The sequence below is a fragment of the Heterodontus francisci genome, chromosome 7 (assembly GCF_036365525.1).
Source record: "Heterodontus francisci isolate sHetFra1 chromosome 7, sHetFra1.hap1, whole genome shotgun sequence".
In the NCBI taxonomy this organism is placed as follows: domain Eukaryota; kingdom Metazoa; phylum Chordata; class Chondrichthyes; order Heterodontiformes; family Heterodontidae; genus Heterodontus; species Heterodontus francisci.
The window spans coordinates 97,386,513-97,402,519 of record NC_090377.1 but is presented as its reverse complement, the minus strand read 5'-3'; the positions used below and the strand labels follow the sequence as shown (position 1 = coordinate 97,402,519).

General features: G+C 42.9%; 1 protein-coding gene across 1 annotated transcript in view; it reads left to right on the top strand.

Moving 5' to 3' along the window:
- The window catches only part of LOC137372396 (protein boule-like), a 161,864-nt gene that overhangs the window by 102,031 nt on the left and 43,826 nt on the right, over window positions 1-16,007 (top strand). Inside the window, exons 8-10 of the mRNA XM_068036284.1 lie at window positions 8,231-8,278; window positions 9,385-9,513; window positions 13,424-13,522. Coding sequence (XP_067892385.1) covers window positions 8,231-8,278; window positions 9,385-9,513; window positions 13,424-13,522 — 276 coding nt within the window. The remainder of the gene's footprint in view (window positions 1-8,230; window positions 8,279-9,384; window positions 9,514-13,423; window positions 13,523-16,007) is intronic.

Here is a 16,007-nt window from a genome sequence, read left to right as displayed (position 1 = left end):
AGGAGTGAGTGGAGCAGGTACATAAGGCAGCGACGTACCATCACCCAGGGTGATCTTGGCAGCGCCAGGTGCCACAGGCTCTCTGGGTCTGGTGCCCATGATCCAAAGGACAGTCTGCTCAAGGGTGCTGAGGGGATGGATTCTTGATCTTCTGCTGGTCATCAGTCTCTCTCAGTTATAAATTGGATTGGAATGTGCATTTTGTAATGGTTTTTGTGTTTTTGTTGTCAGAAAGAAGGCAATGCAATGGTCAGAGATAGAGGAATGGCAAAGAGTGTGGGACTGTTAGTGATTGGGAGGTGTGGTTGCCGTTGCAGGTATTGCTCATACTAATCTGATCATATAGAACCCGGGCAAAAAGGGGCTGTCTATATTGTAGCCTCCCTTCCTCCTACTGTTGCATTTCATGATCCTCTACTACTTCTTCCCCACGCTTCTGCACTTAAGCTTCTCGCCTGATAGGTGGTGAAAATGATGATGACCAGGTTGTGCAGCATGCAGCAACTACCACAAGTCTTGATACCCACTCAGCTGAGCACTGCAGGATTTCTTCCAAGGGGTCCAGGCAGCAGAAGTATCGTTTGAGAGGATACCATTGATGTGCTCTGTACTGTACTGTTCCTTGTGGAAACATGGCTCTCATTGTAGGCCTGCTGTGCATGTGTGTGCACATTCCGGACCAGAGCCATAAACCATGTCGTCAGTGGATAACCTGGTCATTCACTCACCAGACTTTGACTTGACATGGTGGTTTAAATACAGGTGACAGAGAAGACTGCCATAGAATGTTGGAATTGTGACTGCTGCTAGGATAATGAGCATTAATCTGCTTAATGCGCTGCCTGTGGTCGCAGACAGCTGCAAAATGAGCAAGTGGAATCCCACTCAGTTCATGAAAATGGCAGAGTTCACATGAGGTGCACACAAGGCAATGTACGAGCAATCAATGGCACCCTGGACAATGGGGATGCCTCAATCCACATAAAACCATTTGCACACTCCACCAGCTTGTCACTGGCAACAGGGAATAAGATAATAGTGTTTCTCTGTGTATAGAAAGCCTCAGTGATCTCCCTTATACAGCACCGCACTGCAAGCTTCAAAATGTTGCTTATATAACTCCAGCAGCAGACTGAAAGGAGCCAGCCACATAAATGTTAATAGCCACAGTCAACTTGACAGCCACGGGTATTGGTGTTGCAAAAGCATAATCTGCTGACGGTGGAAATTTGAAATAAAAACAAAAAATGTTTGAAATTCTCAGTAGGTCAAGCAACAAGTGTTGAGAGGGAGAGAAACAAGAGTTAATGTTTCAGGCCGATAACTGTTCGTCAGAAATGTTGGGCTGGATTTTGTGTAGCAGGCGGGGCTCCCGGCGCCAGGCCAAAAAGGCAGGGGGAATTCTGCCTTGGCCTTTTCGTCCCACCTGTACGGGTAGTAATACTAACACCTTGTGCCCTGGTTGAAATGTTTGGGTTTTGGCATGCTTGTCTGCCCATTTTTTCATGGTTGTCAAGGAAGCTTCCAGGTGTTCCTGAGCCACTTTGCAGGCTCTTGTGAGCCACTCCCGGAACATAATCTAACACAGAAGATCCGTCCCTCTGTTCTAAAAACTTTTCTTTCATTAGTTTTAGAGGACCTCTTATCTCATGTCCATAAACTAATTCAAAAGGACTAAAACTGGTGGACTCAGTAGGTGAATCCCTAGTGGCAAACAAAAGAAATTCCAGCCCTTAATCCCAATCATGGGGATATTCATGACAGTATGCCCTGATCATTTAAAGCCCCTTGTGTCTATGAGTGGTATGCTGAGGACTTTAACTGTGTAATACCAAAATTATTCCTGGAAAATTTTAGACATAAAATTGGAACCTTGATCCGACTGAATCTCAATTGGTAATCCATATCTGGTGAAGAACTGGCTTATCTTTTCTACGAATACCTTAGCAGAAATAGTTCTCAAGGGAATGGCCTCTGGGAACTCAGTAGCCATATCCATAATAGTGAGTATATATTGATTTTGTTTTCAGTAAAGGTCCCACACCTTACTAAATGGTTCTCCAAGAACTGGTGTCGGAATCAGAGGTTGTGGTTTTCCCACAATCTGGCCGGTATGGAACGTTTTACAAAACTGCAGCACGTCCTTGTAAAGACCTGGCCAGTAAAAGTATCGACTTATACATGATTGGATCTTCCGGATTCCCACATGTCCCACGAAAGGAATTTCATGAGCTATCCTGAATATTTCCCGGTGATACTTGGGTGGTACCATTATCTGGTGAACTACCGTCCATTTTTCATCTGTAGGTCTGTGAAGAGGCCTCCACTTCCTCATCAGAGTCCCATTTTTAATATAATAGCCTTCCGGAACTCCCTTTGCTTCAGCTTCACTTAGAGCCGATTGTGCCACTTTATTTAACTCTGGATCGGCTTGCTGAGCCTTGATCAAAGACTTTCTGAACATTTCCTTTGGATTATCCAAATCCCCAAAGAAAGTTTCAGATATTCGGCTATCTGTCTGTAGTGCCAATTTGACCTCCTACAGTGGAACTTGTTTAGAAACATAGAAAATAGGAGCAGGAGTAGGCCCTTAGAGCCTACTCCGCCATTCATTATGATCATGGCTGATCATCCAACTCAGTAACAGGTTCCTGCTTTATCCCCATATCCTTTGATCCCTTTTGCCCCAAGAGCTATATCTAATTCCTTCTTGAAAACATAAATGTTTTGGCCTCAACTGCTTTCTGTGGTAGCGAATTCCTGCAACTGCTCTGTCTCTTTGACTTCACTTGGTCTTTCCATGACTACTGGAGAAGCTACTACCTTCGCTCCAGCCAATCATTCCCCAGGAGTAGGTCAACTCCGTCCACAGGCCATTTATGGACAACTCCTACGGTTACCATTCCAGACATTAGTTCACACTCCAGGTGCACCCAATACAAAGGGACGGGTATATACTCCCTGCTGATACCGTTCACTAAAACCATGGCATTCAGTATGCTCTCTGGTGGAAAAAGTATGCCTTTCCCCAGCAAAAGAGTTTTACTGGCTCCTGTATCCCTAAGTATAACTATAGGTTTATCTGCCTCACTTGAGGGATAAGGAGTTACTTTTCCTTTTGGCAAGAATTCCCTATAACTCTCGGGTATCTTGTTCACATCCCCCACACTCACAGTGGTTTTTGTACTTGGCCTTACAGCGGCAGGCAGAGCTACAGCTTGCTCTGTTATACACTCAGTCAGGGCTCCTTGCTCTGCATTGGCTTTGTGTACCCCAATAAGTCCCATGGGGTTACCCCGCAACTTCCAGCATTCTGCACAAAAGTTTCCCACCTTGTGGCATTGGAAACACTTAGGCTTTTGGACCTCACCTCCACCCTCCACATCGTCCTTTCTGGCTTGAGGAGAGATCCCAGAGCGTTCCTAGCTATCCCTTCTTGTACCCTGGCTACTTGCCTTCCTTTCACCCTCCCACCTTCTAACCTTCTTGGGTTTGTGGGGTAATGGAAAATGGGTTTGGGCTTGTAAACAAACTCTTAATCATCAGCAATCTCAGCTGCCTGTCTGGCCTTTGAAACCTTCTGGTTTTCTACATGGGGTCTTAATAATGGAGGGAGTGAACTTTTAAATTCTTCCAGAGGAATTATTTCCGTAGCCTCCTACCTTCAGTGCCTGCATCCAATGATCAAAATTAATTTGCTTTACCCTCTCAAATTCTATATGTTTGCCCAGGCTATCTCCGAAGGTTCCAAAATTTCTGCCTGTAAGCATCCGGGACTAAATCATAAGCAGCGAGAATAGCCTTTTTTGCCCTCTCATTTTCTGCACAAGCCTCCTCAGAAAGTATGGCTTAAACTTCATGAGCTCTGCCCATCAACCTACTTTGCATAAGCAGTGTCCAGCTTTCCTTCGGCCACTTCATCTGTCTAGCTACCTTTTCAAAAGAAACGAAACCAAAAATTCCTCTACGTCCCTTTCCTCAAACTTTGAGAGGGCATGCATAAATTTAAACAGCTCACCCTGGGTCCTGGGCTGGAGTCAGTTCTTCCCTCACCAGAATTTCCATCGAGGTCAAGGCCACCCTGTTTTTTTAGTTTTAGCTTTTTTAATTCAAACACCCTTGCTTACTCTTTTTCTCTCTCCTGCTTCTCCTCTTCCCTTTTGAAATTGTAGTTCTAGTTTTTTTTCATTTTTCCTGTTCAAGCACATGTCTTTTTGTTTCCAATCCTCTTTACTCTTCAAGCTGCTTCATCTGTAACTGAATTCTAGCTAATTCAACTGAATTATCCTCTGAATTGCTTTTTCCTCCTCACGATTTCAAATGCTGTGCTGTTATCTCAATTATGTCTACTTTCTTAGCCCCTGATTTTAACTCTAACTCCAACTTTTCTGCCAATTCTTTTACCCTTGCCATGGTTAAGTTTGGCAGATCACTCGGGGATAAGTCCTCCCTCCCCAGAATGCTGGTTGCAATGGACAAACCCATTCCGGTAGTGTAAACTTTGCTCAAATGCACAAGAAGCCTGATGTTTTCCCTTTCCCCTTTTCAGTTATTATTACCCCACTTACAATTGCACATCTTGTCCCTCACAGAGCCCCCAATTATATGTTACGACCAAGGCTGGAGGAGTGTGCTGTCTTTCTCTAGTTCCACTTCTCCACAGGTCACAACATATATTTAAGTGTTTACCCAATTATCGATACGGACAATTATATACTCTATTTTATTTCAAAATAAAATCCACCAACCAGGTTTCTTTAATAAACAACAAAATTATCAATTTATTATCAAACCAAGACTTAGTCAGTAAAGATGCAAAGCATTAACACAGATTGAAATATAACTTTGCCCAACACTCTCTCTGTCTCTCTCTCTCTCACACACACACAACAGTTAAAGAAAAAAATTGAGGTTTTTTCTGTTTTACAAAAAAAAACTTTGACCAAAAACTTGTTATTTTTTGAAGAAAAAGGATAAGATATGGAATGACATCAGTTGTCCCTTTTCTGGCATCCCAAAAATGCATAGATGGCTATCACTGGGATCTTTTTGGAGCAGTTCTCTTCATGCGATGTCAAGATTTATTCTGGCAGACTTTACAGGAGGAATGAGGTATCGGGGGTTTCAAATATCACAACTGGATTCTCAGGTCTTCTGAGGGAAATGGAGAAAGGATGAGCTGGGTGCTTCTCTCAGCAGGCTGCAAACCCAACTGACTCAAAATAATATCCAAACCGAAACCAACTCTTGGATACCATAAGTGACATGTCGCCTCCTTGTAAACAACTCCCATACTCAAAAGGCACCTGCTGTTTACTTAGCTGAAGACATTTTGACTTCCAGTAAGTGTTTTTAAACCAAGTCCCAAAGTCCTTCCAGTGACCTTTTTTAAAATAAAACAAAGTCGAACATCTGTGGAATCACTCCAAAGGAATCCATTTCCACAACTTTAAAACACACGTCCTCACAAAAGTATTAAAAAAAGGAAGTACCTTCATACATGCACTCCAAGAGCCCTCTGTTCCTCCACACTTCTCAGAATCCTACCATTTAGTGCGTATTCCCTTGCTTTGTTTGTCCTCCCCAAATTCACTACCTCACACTTCTGATTGAATTCCATTTGCCACTTTTCTGTCCATCTGATAAGTCCTAACAGTCTACAGCTTTCTTCCTCACTGTTAACCACACAGCCAATTTTCATATTATCTGCAAACTTCTTGATCATTCCTCCTACATTTAATCCCAGTTCTGATGAAAGGTCACAGACCTGAAACATTAACTCTGTTCCTTTCTCCACAAATGCTCCCAAACCTGCTCAGTATTTCCAGCACTTTGTTTTTATTTCTGATTTCCAGCATCCACAGTATTTTGCTTTTACCTTGTACATTTGAGTCTAAATCAGCAACATATACCATGAATAGCTAGGGGCCCTGCGAAACCCTACTAGAAGCATCTTTCTAGTCGTACAAACACTCATCGACCGTAACTCTTTGCTTCCTGCCACTATCCAATTTTGGATCCAACTTGTCACTTTCCCTTGAATCCCTTGAGCTTTTAATTTTCTGACCAGTTTGCATGTGGGGCCTTGTCAAAAGCCTTGCTAAAACCCTTTTAGACTATCCTCATCCTTGTTACCTCCTCAAAAAATTGTATCAGATTAGTAAGACACATGACTTCTAAAATCCATGCTGGCTGTCTATGATTAATCTCTACCTCTCTAAATGATGATTTATACAGGGTTGGATTTTAGTTTAGTTTAGACATACAGCACTGAAACAGGCCCTTCGGCCCACCGAGTCTGTGCCGACCATCAACCACCCATATATACTAATCCTACACTAATCCCATATTCCTACCACATCCCCACCTGTCCCTATATTTCCCTACCACCTACCTACACTAGGGACAATTTATAATGACCAATTTACCTACCAACCTGCAAGTCTTTTGGCTTGTGGGAGGAAACCGGAGCACCCGGAGAAAACCCACGCAGACACAGGGAGAACTTGCAAACTCCACACAGGCAGTACCCAGAATTGAACCCGGGTCGCTGGAGCTGTGAGGCTGCGGTGCTAACCACTGCGCCACTGTGCCGCCGATAGTGTTGTTGGTCGTGGCAGGGAGGCTCGTAAAATGCTTGCAGGAGCGACCCATGACGCCGCTTGGTGGCAGGACCTTCATTAAAGTATGGAAATGAGGCTACTTAAAGTGCAAATGAACTTACCTGCTGCCAGTGGCCGTCCCATGCAAATCTTACGGCTGCCGATCACAACTCACGTGCCTTCTGCACTCCATATGGAGTTCTGCGGCGAGAAACTGGTGGGGAGGAGGGAGGACTAAAATTATCAGGGGAGGGGAGCGGGCAAAATGTTTTTTATTGGCTGTGGGGAAGGCAAAAGTGACAAAGTTGGGGGTTAAGTTCAGGGTGGGAATAAAACTAATGTCTGTCAGATGGTATATAAAACAACCATTGGGGGCAGTTGGGAAAGGACCTCCTGCTTTTGATTTTTATTTCAAAAATTTAAAAGGTAATTTCCTTTTAAAGATTCAAATCTCATGAAGGGCTTGAAGCCCTTTAAAAATGGCGGTGGAGCTAGGCACCGTTGTGGGGGACGCAGCGCCCCTCCACACGTCATCGGGGTTGGTCGCTGCCCCCCGCCATTTAAATGAGCCCCCTGCGCATAATATCGTGGGGGCTCTGCAGTGGCATTTCCGTGTTGGAACGCCGCCGACTTCACAGTCCACTGTCTCTTAGAATTTTTTCCAGTAGTTTACCCACCACTGAGATTAGGCTGACTGGCTTGTGATTACTCAAGCTATCCCTTCCTCCCTTTTAAAGCGACAGTACATGGTTAGGTCCGCCTTCTTTAGAACAATTCTAGTTTATGTTCAAGGCTTGCAATTCATGCCAGCTTCCAGATACAATGTATATCGTAGCAATTTTCTTTATTGATAACTCTAATTAAATGACGTAGGACTTTTTGCCACATGAAAGGTGCTATGTAAATGAAAATTGTTGTAGTAATGGTTCTTACAAAGAAATAGCCCAATGTTGGTTGAAGGACGCCTTTCATTTCTTTAGAGGACTTTTAACTATTACCTCCTGCTGATATCTTGTCCCAGTATATAGCCAACTTGCTTAAAATGGCTTGCTGCCTCTTCTACATGCTACAGATATAGTACAATAGGGCCTTAATTCCTGTACTATTGTGAACTATTGTCTATCCTAGAGCAGCATCATTATTGCCTGAATTAGTGGGTCTTGAGGTTTCTAATGAGCTCTTTGAGACTGTTTTTGGCCCAGTTGTCTAAGGCTTTTCACTTTCCTTTTTAAGGCATAGCAAGTTTTCCTATCTCATCAAAAGAGAAGGTAGAGGTAATTGTGAATCATCATTTTTCAGCAGCTCTCAATCCTCAGTATACTGTCTGGACAACTGCTGACTCTTGCATATTCTCAGGATTGTCTGTCATTTGGGAACGTATGCAAATATCCTGGAGCTAACAAAGTCATAATTGATCCAGATGTTTCTGTTTACCACATTTTTGTAGGATTTCAGGGACCTTTATGTTGTTTGCAACAAGATAATCGGATAATGTGAACTTGCTTTATTTTCTCATAAGATGCTTTGATGACTGCCTTAGAATTCTTTATTTTCTCAAAAGAAATCAAAACTTTTTAGATAGTTTTTGTCAGAGTATGTATGTTATTATGTACTGTTTTTGTTTGTAGGCACCAGCTCATTGTCTCGCAGGCCAGTGGCAGTGGGGTTTGCCACAGGTAAAACTTCTAATTGTTAACGTCTGCATGATGAGTAAGCTATTTTTATGGTTGAAGTAAATATCGCAAAAAAAGGACTGTGCACCAACTTGTTAATAGCTGGTATTTGGAGGCAGGTCCCACTCTGCTCTTATGAAAAGTTTTGTCTGTCTGATACAAGGTTGTGAATAAAGAAGCCCGCCATACAAGTTTTCCAGCAGCTTTATGAATGGTAAACTGAAACTGCACTGTGGCTATTTAGCTTCTTTGCAGTTAATGAAGCTTGTCAAAAATAGCTCCAGCAAAAGTAATTAAAATCCATTTAGGTTTTGAAATATGGCTGCTGACTTTTGATGTGTTCACATGCCAGCCTGCCAATAATCAGATCATTAGTGTGAGATAAGGCCATATTGGATCTGAAATTCTTAGGCAGCCTTTTGAAAAAATAGTTATGACCCAAAAGGAAAGGAATCCTTAGATATTTGCATGCAATTGCATCTTGTATTTTTCCAGTTTTATTTATATTTGAAAAACTAATTTTAGTGAAAAAGTTTTACAGCTTTAGTGATGATAAGAAATTGGATTCAGATGTCCTGCATTCTGCTACTACTTAGTTTCACTGACCTAACGAAAGTGAAGCATACCGGAAAGCCAGTGGTCAAAACTTGTGACCAGTATTGTTTATACAGCATAGAAAGGTCTGCAGAAAGGATGTGACTCATTTGGTTACTATGAAATATTAAATAAGGGACATAGTGCCATTTTTGCACTTGTTTGGCTTATGCCCTATTTATCTCTGCACGCAGAGATAGAGGTAGACTCAAATGAAGGACTTACTGAAAAGGTGTATTTTGACATCTGCTCTTGATTTATTAAAAAAAATGCAAGAGCTATGTATCCTTCTGAATATTTTCACGTGTAACTGAATACCAAATTATGTCTTTTGCCTGCTTGTACTTTGCAGTTTGGGATATACAATAATCCAGATCCCTACTGTGTCATATTGCTTCCTATACACAGAACAAAATATTTTTTAAACTTATCCAAATAGCGTATTGTTTCAAATTAATGTGTAACTTCATTAAGTACTTTTGTGTGCCATTTACATCGCTTACTCATTTAATTAGTCACCAGCTTCTACAGCCTCTGTATTGTATCTACAACCTTCTGAGATAATATATCAACCAGTGGAAATGCCTCAGGATGGCGGATGTGCACCTCCTCCACTTCCGGTGATGGAAGCCTCTATGCCTGAGGTAAAATTACTAAGTTGATTAATCAAAAGAAAAACAAACTGCAGTATTTGTTTTTATCTGATTTAACAATTGATTCAGGACTGGGCAGTATAATTTTTTAACTTATTGCTATCTTCTGTACAATTATAGTTGAACATTTTAAAACCTGTATCTTTGTCTTAATATTACTTCCTTTGTGCTGGTCTCCTGCTTTCTATTATTTTTTTCTGACTCATTCTGTTTACCTTCCACTTTCTGTTTCTCTGTCATTTTTTGTCAGAGTTTGTCCTTAATTGTGCCTGGGGAAGCATTTGTGCTGAAGCCTAGGAAAGAGGGAGGTGGAAACTTGTATCAGGTCTCCACCCACATTGCACTGCATTGGGATTTACTGGAGCTTCTCTAGTGAGTGTAACTGGGCTTGTGCCTGTAGTAGACTCAAACCTGGTATTGGTAGTATAATGAGGCAGGAGGAATGGTCCTAGCCTTCCACCATATTCTTGTTACATATTTGACTGTTGAGCATTTCAGTGCAGCGGTGTACCAGCCTGCTCCAGTGCCCGTGCTGACCAAAGGGTCTGCAAGCTTCTTCAGACTGTTGAAGATTAAGCTAAGTGAATCATTTTTATTTAATCTTTCCCCAGGATAATTTATAACAGTAGCCAAAAAGGTCCTAACCTCAGTAGCCTGGAGTGCAACTTCAGGTTTCACATATGCTGCTGCACTTGTATTTCCTCCCAATGTTACCCCAGCCCATGCAAATGTCCCCAAGGAAGGAGAAGTGAGGCATCATCATCTTTATCTGTAGTGCTTTGTGCTTGTCAGCCAGTTTGATTGTGACTCTAATTCGTTCTCATTGTGCAGATGTCTCTTTGTCCTTGTCTCTTTGTGTCACTTATTTGCTGTATGCCTTGAGTACTTTGGCCTTGATATTAGCCCCAACATGACAGGTCGGAGAGGGTCAACAGGTTAAAAATTAAAAACCGGGGATGCATCCTCAACTGGCCACGTGGTGTGCCGCCATTTTTATGCCAGTGGGTTACATGGGACTCTTCCTTGTATATAAAGCAGGCTCCCAGTTGCACTGTGGGAATCTGATTTTAAATTGAACAAATCTTGGCAGTGAAATGGAGGCAAGAGTAACCGGCTCCAGCTTTTAAGCACTGCTAAGAGCACTCCTTTTGGGCCTGAAGGAGCAAGAGTGCCGCCCCCCCCCCCCCCCACCCCCGGCTTCCTCAAGCAAACCTTTGGCCTCCACTCTGCCGATCACAGTCTCTCCTTGCTGCTCCAATCAGTAACCTACCCTACCACATCCACTCCCCCTCCCCACCAAACTCTAATCCTGAGCTCTGATCTCTCCTTCAGTTGCTGAGCTCTGATCACTCCCCACCAAGCTCCAATGTTTCCCGATCGTCAGGGGCTGACCCCGACCATCTAACTCAGAAGCGAGAGTGCGACCACTGAGTTAAGGCTGACACCTGTAAATGATGCAATACGGGTTACAGGATTTGTGTAGATTGGTGGTCATTGTCTGCCACTCAGTACTTCCTCACACACCTCTTCTTTTATCACACAGTCATATTGCTGCCACCTCTCATGGGGAGATCTGCAGTAAAATTTAGAGCTCCAGTTACATAGAACATAGAACAGCACAGTACAGGCCCTTCGGCCCACGATGTTGTGCCGAACCTTTAACCTACTCTAAGATCAAACTAACTACCTACCCTTCATTTTACTATCATCCATGTACCTATCCAAGAGTCGCTTAAATATCCCTAATGTATCTGCTTCTACTACCACCGCTGGCAGCGCATTTCACGCACCCACCACTCTGTGTAAAGAACCTACCTCTGACATCTCCCTGAAACCTTCCTCCAATCACCTTAAAATTATGCCCCCTGTTGATAGCCCTTTCCACCCTGGGAAAAAGTCTCTGGCTATCCACTCTATGCCTCTCATCATCTTGTACCCCTCTATCAAGTCACCTTTCATCCTTCTTCGCTCCAATGAGAAAAACCCTAACTCCCTCAATCTTTCTTCATAAGACATGCCCTCCAGTCCAGGCAGCATCCTGGTAAATCTCCTCTGCACCCTCTCTAAAGCTTCCACATCCTTCCTATAATGAGGCGACCAGAACTGAACACAATATTCCAAGTGTGGTCGAACCAGGGCCTTCTAGAGCTGCAGCATAACCTCGCGGCTCTTAAACTCAATCCCCGTTAATGAAAGCCAACACACCATACGCCTTCTTAACAACCCTATCAACTTGGGTGGCAACTTTGAGCGATCTATGGACATGGGCCCCAAGATCCCTCTGTTCCTCCACACTACCAAGAATCCTGTCTTTAAGCCGGTATTCTGCATTCAAATTCGACCTTCCAAAATGAATCACTTCACACTTTTCCAGGTTGAACTCCATCTGCCACTTCTCAGCCCAGCTCTGCATCTTGTTAATGTCCCGTTGCATCCTACAACAGCCCTCCACACTATCCACAACTCCAGCAACCTTCGTGTCATCGGCAAACTTGCTAACCCAGCCTTCCACTTCCTCATCCAAGTCATTTATAAAAATCACAAAGAGCAGAGGTCCCAGAACAGATCCCTGCGGAACACCACTGGTCACCGAGCTCCATGCTGAATACTTTCCATCTACTACCACCCTCTGTCTTCTATGGGCCAGCCAATTTTGTATCCAGACAGCCAACATCCCCTGTATCCCACTTTCTGAATGAGCCTACCATGGGGAACCTTATCAAACGCCTTGCTAAAATCCATATACACCACATCCACTGCTCTTCCTTCATCAATGTGTTTTGTCACATCTTCAAAGAATTCAATAAGGCTTGTGAGGCATGACCTGCCCCTCACAAAGCCATGCTGACTATCTCTAATCAAACTATGCTTTTCCAAATAATCATAAATCCTGTCTCTCAGAATCCTCTCCAATAATTTGCCCACTACCGACGTAAGACTGACTGGTCTGTAATTCCCAGGGTTATCCCTATTCTCTTTCTTGAACAAGGAAACAACATTTGCCACCCTCCAATCATCCGGTACTACTCCAGTGGACAGTGAGGACGCAAAGATCATCGCCAAAGGCGCAGCAATCTCTTCCCTCGCTTCCCGTAATATCCTTGGGTATATCCCATCTGGCCCCAGGGACTTATCTATCCTCATATCATTCAAAATTTCCAGCACCTCCTCCCTCTTAACCTCAACCTGTTCGAGCATATCAGCCTGTTCCACGCTGTCCTCACAAACGACCAGGTCCCTCTCACTAGTGAATACTGAAGCAAAGTATTCATTTAGGACCTCCCCTACCTCCTCTGACTCCAGGCACAAGTTCCCTCCACTATCCCTGATCGGCCCTACCCTCACTCTGGCCATCCTCTTGTTCCTCACATAAGTGTAGAATGCCTTGGGATTTTCCTTAATCCTACCCGCCAAGTCCCCTTCTAGCTCTCCTAAGTCCATTCTTCAGTTCCTTCCTGGCTACCTTGTAACGCTCTAGAGCCCTGTCTGATCCTTGCTTCCTCACCCTTAAGTAAGCTTCCTTCTTCCTCTTGACTAGCTGTTCCACATCTCTTGTCATCCAAGGTTCCTTCACCCTTCCTTGCCTCATCGGGACAAACCTATCCAGCAGTCGCAGCAAGTGCTCCCTAACCAACCTCCACATTTCTGTCGTGCATTTGATAAGCACGGAAATAATAATGTCTTGAGGCCAGGGGATGGTGGTGTTTTGTTGCCTTCAGATAATAACACTTAATACATTTGAAATTTCTTTCCTATTTCAACATATATTGGCATGGTTTTACAAAATGTAGTCAATGAAAGGAAATAAGAATTTTTGTGAGCATTGCACATTTTTGTACTTTGTCAGATCATTGTGTAATGTACAGTGTTGAGTTAGTAATTGAATCTTTCTGCCCCCTAGCCCTATGCTGATCACAGTGTTCAAGCACCATACCACCAAGTTTATACCCAAAGTCCTATGGCAGTAGCAGCCCCTGTGATGCAGCAAGAACAGGTGAAGGTAGGAACACATTTTTTTCCCCCTGACTATTATGGTTTCTCCCAGGCAAAGCCCAGTTGAGAGTGGAAGAAGATGGTCTATTATTAAAAAGGTGAAACATTGGCCATTTCTTCTTTTCTCTGCTGGCATAATCCTACACCAAGAACTTGAGTTAGTGATTGCAGGTGAAACCTATGTCATGTGCCAATTGGCCAAATCTTGCTGGAGTAAGGTTTCTTGCAGTGTGCACCATTAGACTTTTTTCGCACCCTTTTGCGTCAGAAACATTTTGAACCATAACTTGCTGGAAGTGCAAGATGATAATGGCATGAAGGCATCTATGATCTTCGTGAGCGATGAGACCAACAGTGTGTCTTAACTAATGAGATATAAGAATTGAGAAAGAAAGAGGAAAAATGGAACGACTGAGAAGGAGGGTGATTTAAAGCCAAGTCTGGTACAGAAATAAATGAGAGGAAACAAAAGATTGGATTAAGAGATAGAGACAAAAAAGAAAAAAAATTGACATTTTAAAAAGACTTGACAATAATTAACTACATGTAAGAATGAGACTGAACAGTTTAAATTGTTCCCTTTTTGGACCAGAGAGGTTAATTAGCATTGCATTAACAATTATCACATTGTTAAGGGTAACTTGCATCTTTAATTGCCAGATTTGACTTTCTGTGGCAGGTTTAATGGTCAATTAATGTGCATATCACACAAGTTCCTAAAAATAACAGGGAAGCTAAGGGTAAGGTGCCATTTGTGCAAAACAAATGGCAGAGCATCATAAGTAGGGGTCAACAAGTTCTGAAAATTTGCAATTCTCAGTGTATATCTTACCTCCTGAACTTGATGGCCGGTTTGTGCATTAACAACATTGTACATCGTTAACAAGCCATTATTTTTCCAGCAAGATCTGTCGACTGTAATGCCAACATGTGCTTCCCCAACCTGATATTTTCAAGAGTGACTGAATGATGAGATATTTTGCTTAACTAATTCCAACAAAGCTGTAGATAGGAGTATAACATGGTTACCACTGATTGCTTTATACCTTTTCTGGATTAAAATTGATGAACAGAGGAAAAGAAAACCTATGTAGTTCACAGTTTTTGCTCTTTTTGGTGATGTAACGTCTGTACTGGAAACCAGATGTATGGGATCCTAGTACAATAACCGGTACTAAGTAAGTATTATTTGTCCAAGTAATTGCAAATAAGGTTAATATGCTTATTCAAAAAGGATCACAAAAGGTAACCACAACTACAGCCGCATTAGTCTTACTTCCATTCTATGTAAAATAATGAGATCAGTTATCAGCAAGAAATATGATGACCATCTTTACAATTACAATATAGTAAACAACAACCAACATGTTGAATGGTCAAATATTGCAAGGGCAGTTGAGTGTCACAAGGAAAAGGCATTGTGACAGTTGCCTCAGTACTTTGTACCTTGAGCAGCACCCTCCTTTCCTGCTGTCTTCTATTAAGCCCAGCTGCTGCTCCTGCTGTTTGTTGACGCAGCTTTGCTGCTCCTGTTCCTCCATCCACATGCAACAGACAATAATAGCACCTATGATAAGCTGATAAAACTTACTGAGGGTAAGTAAGGCAAATAGTATCAGAAAGAAGCAATTTGAGAGCTGTAAATTGTTGTAACAATCCAAACAGCACAACAATCTATGATCTAATTACCTGCTGCTGAGTGGCACTTTAAATACTACTTCAGTGGCTCTGAGACACCAATCCTGCGAGGTTTTATTGGTAGGTTAGGTGCTGCATGGGTCTTAGAATTAGAATTAGAACATTACAGCGCAGTACAGGCCCTTCGGCCCTCGATGTTGCGCCGACCTGTGAAACCATCTAACCTACACTATTCCATTTTCATCCATATGTCTATCCAATGACCATTTAAATGCCCTTAAAGTTGGCGAGTCTACTACTGTTGCAAGCAGGGCGTTCCACGCCCCTACTACTCTCTGAGTAAAGAAACTACCTCTAACATCTGTCCTATATCTATCACCCCTCAATTTGAAGCTATGTCCCCTCGTGTTTGCCATCACTATCCAAGGAAAAAGACTCTCACTATCCACCCTATCTAACCCTCTGATTATCTTATATGTCTCTATTAAGTCACCTCTCCTCCTCCTCCTCTCCAACGAAAACAACCTCAAGTCCCTCAGCCTTTCCTCGTAAGACCTTCCCTCCATACCAGGTAACATCCTAGTAAATCTCCTCTGCACCCTTTCCAAAGCTTCCACATCCTTCCTATAATGCGGTGACCAGAACTGCATGCAATACTCCACGTGCGGTCTCACCGGAGTTTTGTACAGCTGCAGCATGACCTCGTGGCTCCGAAACTCGATCCCCCTACTAATAAAAGCTAACACACAATATGCCGCCTTAACAGCCCTATTAACCTGGGTAGCAACTTTCAGGGATTTATGTACCTGGACACCAAGATCTCTCTGTTCATCTACACTACCAAGAATCTTCCC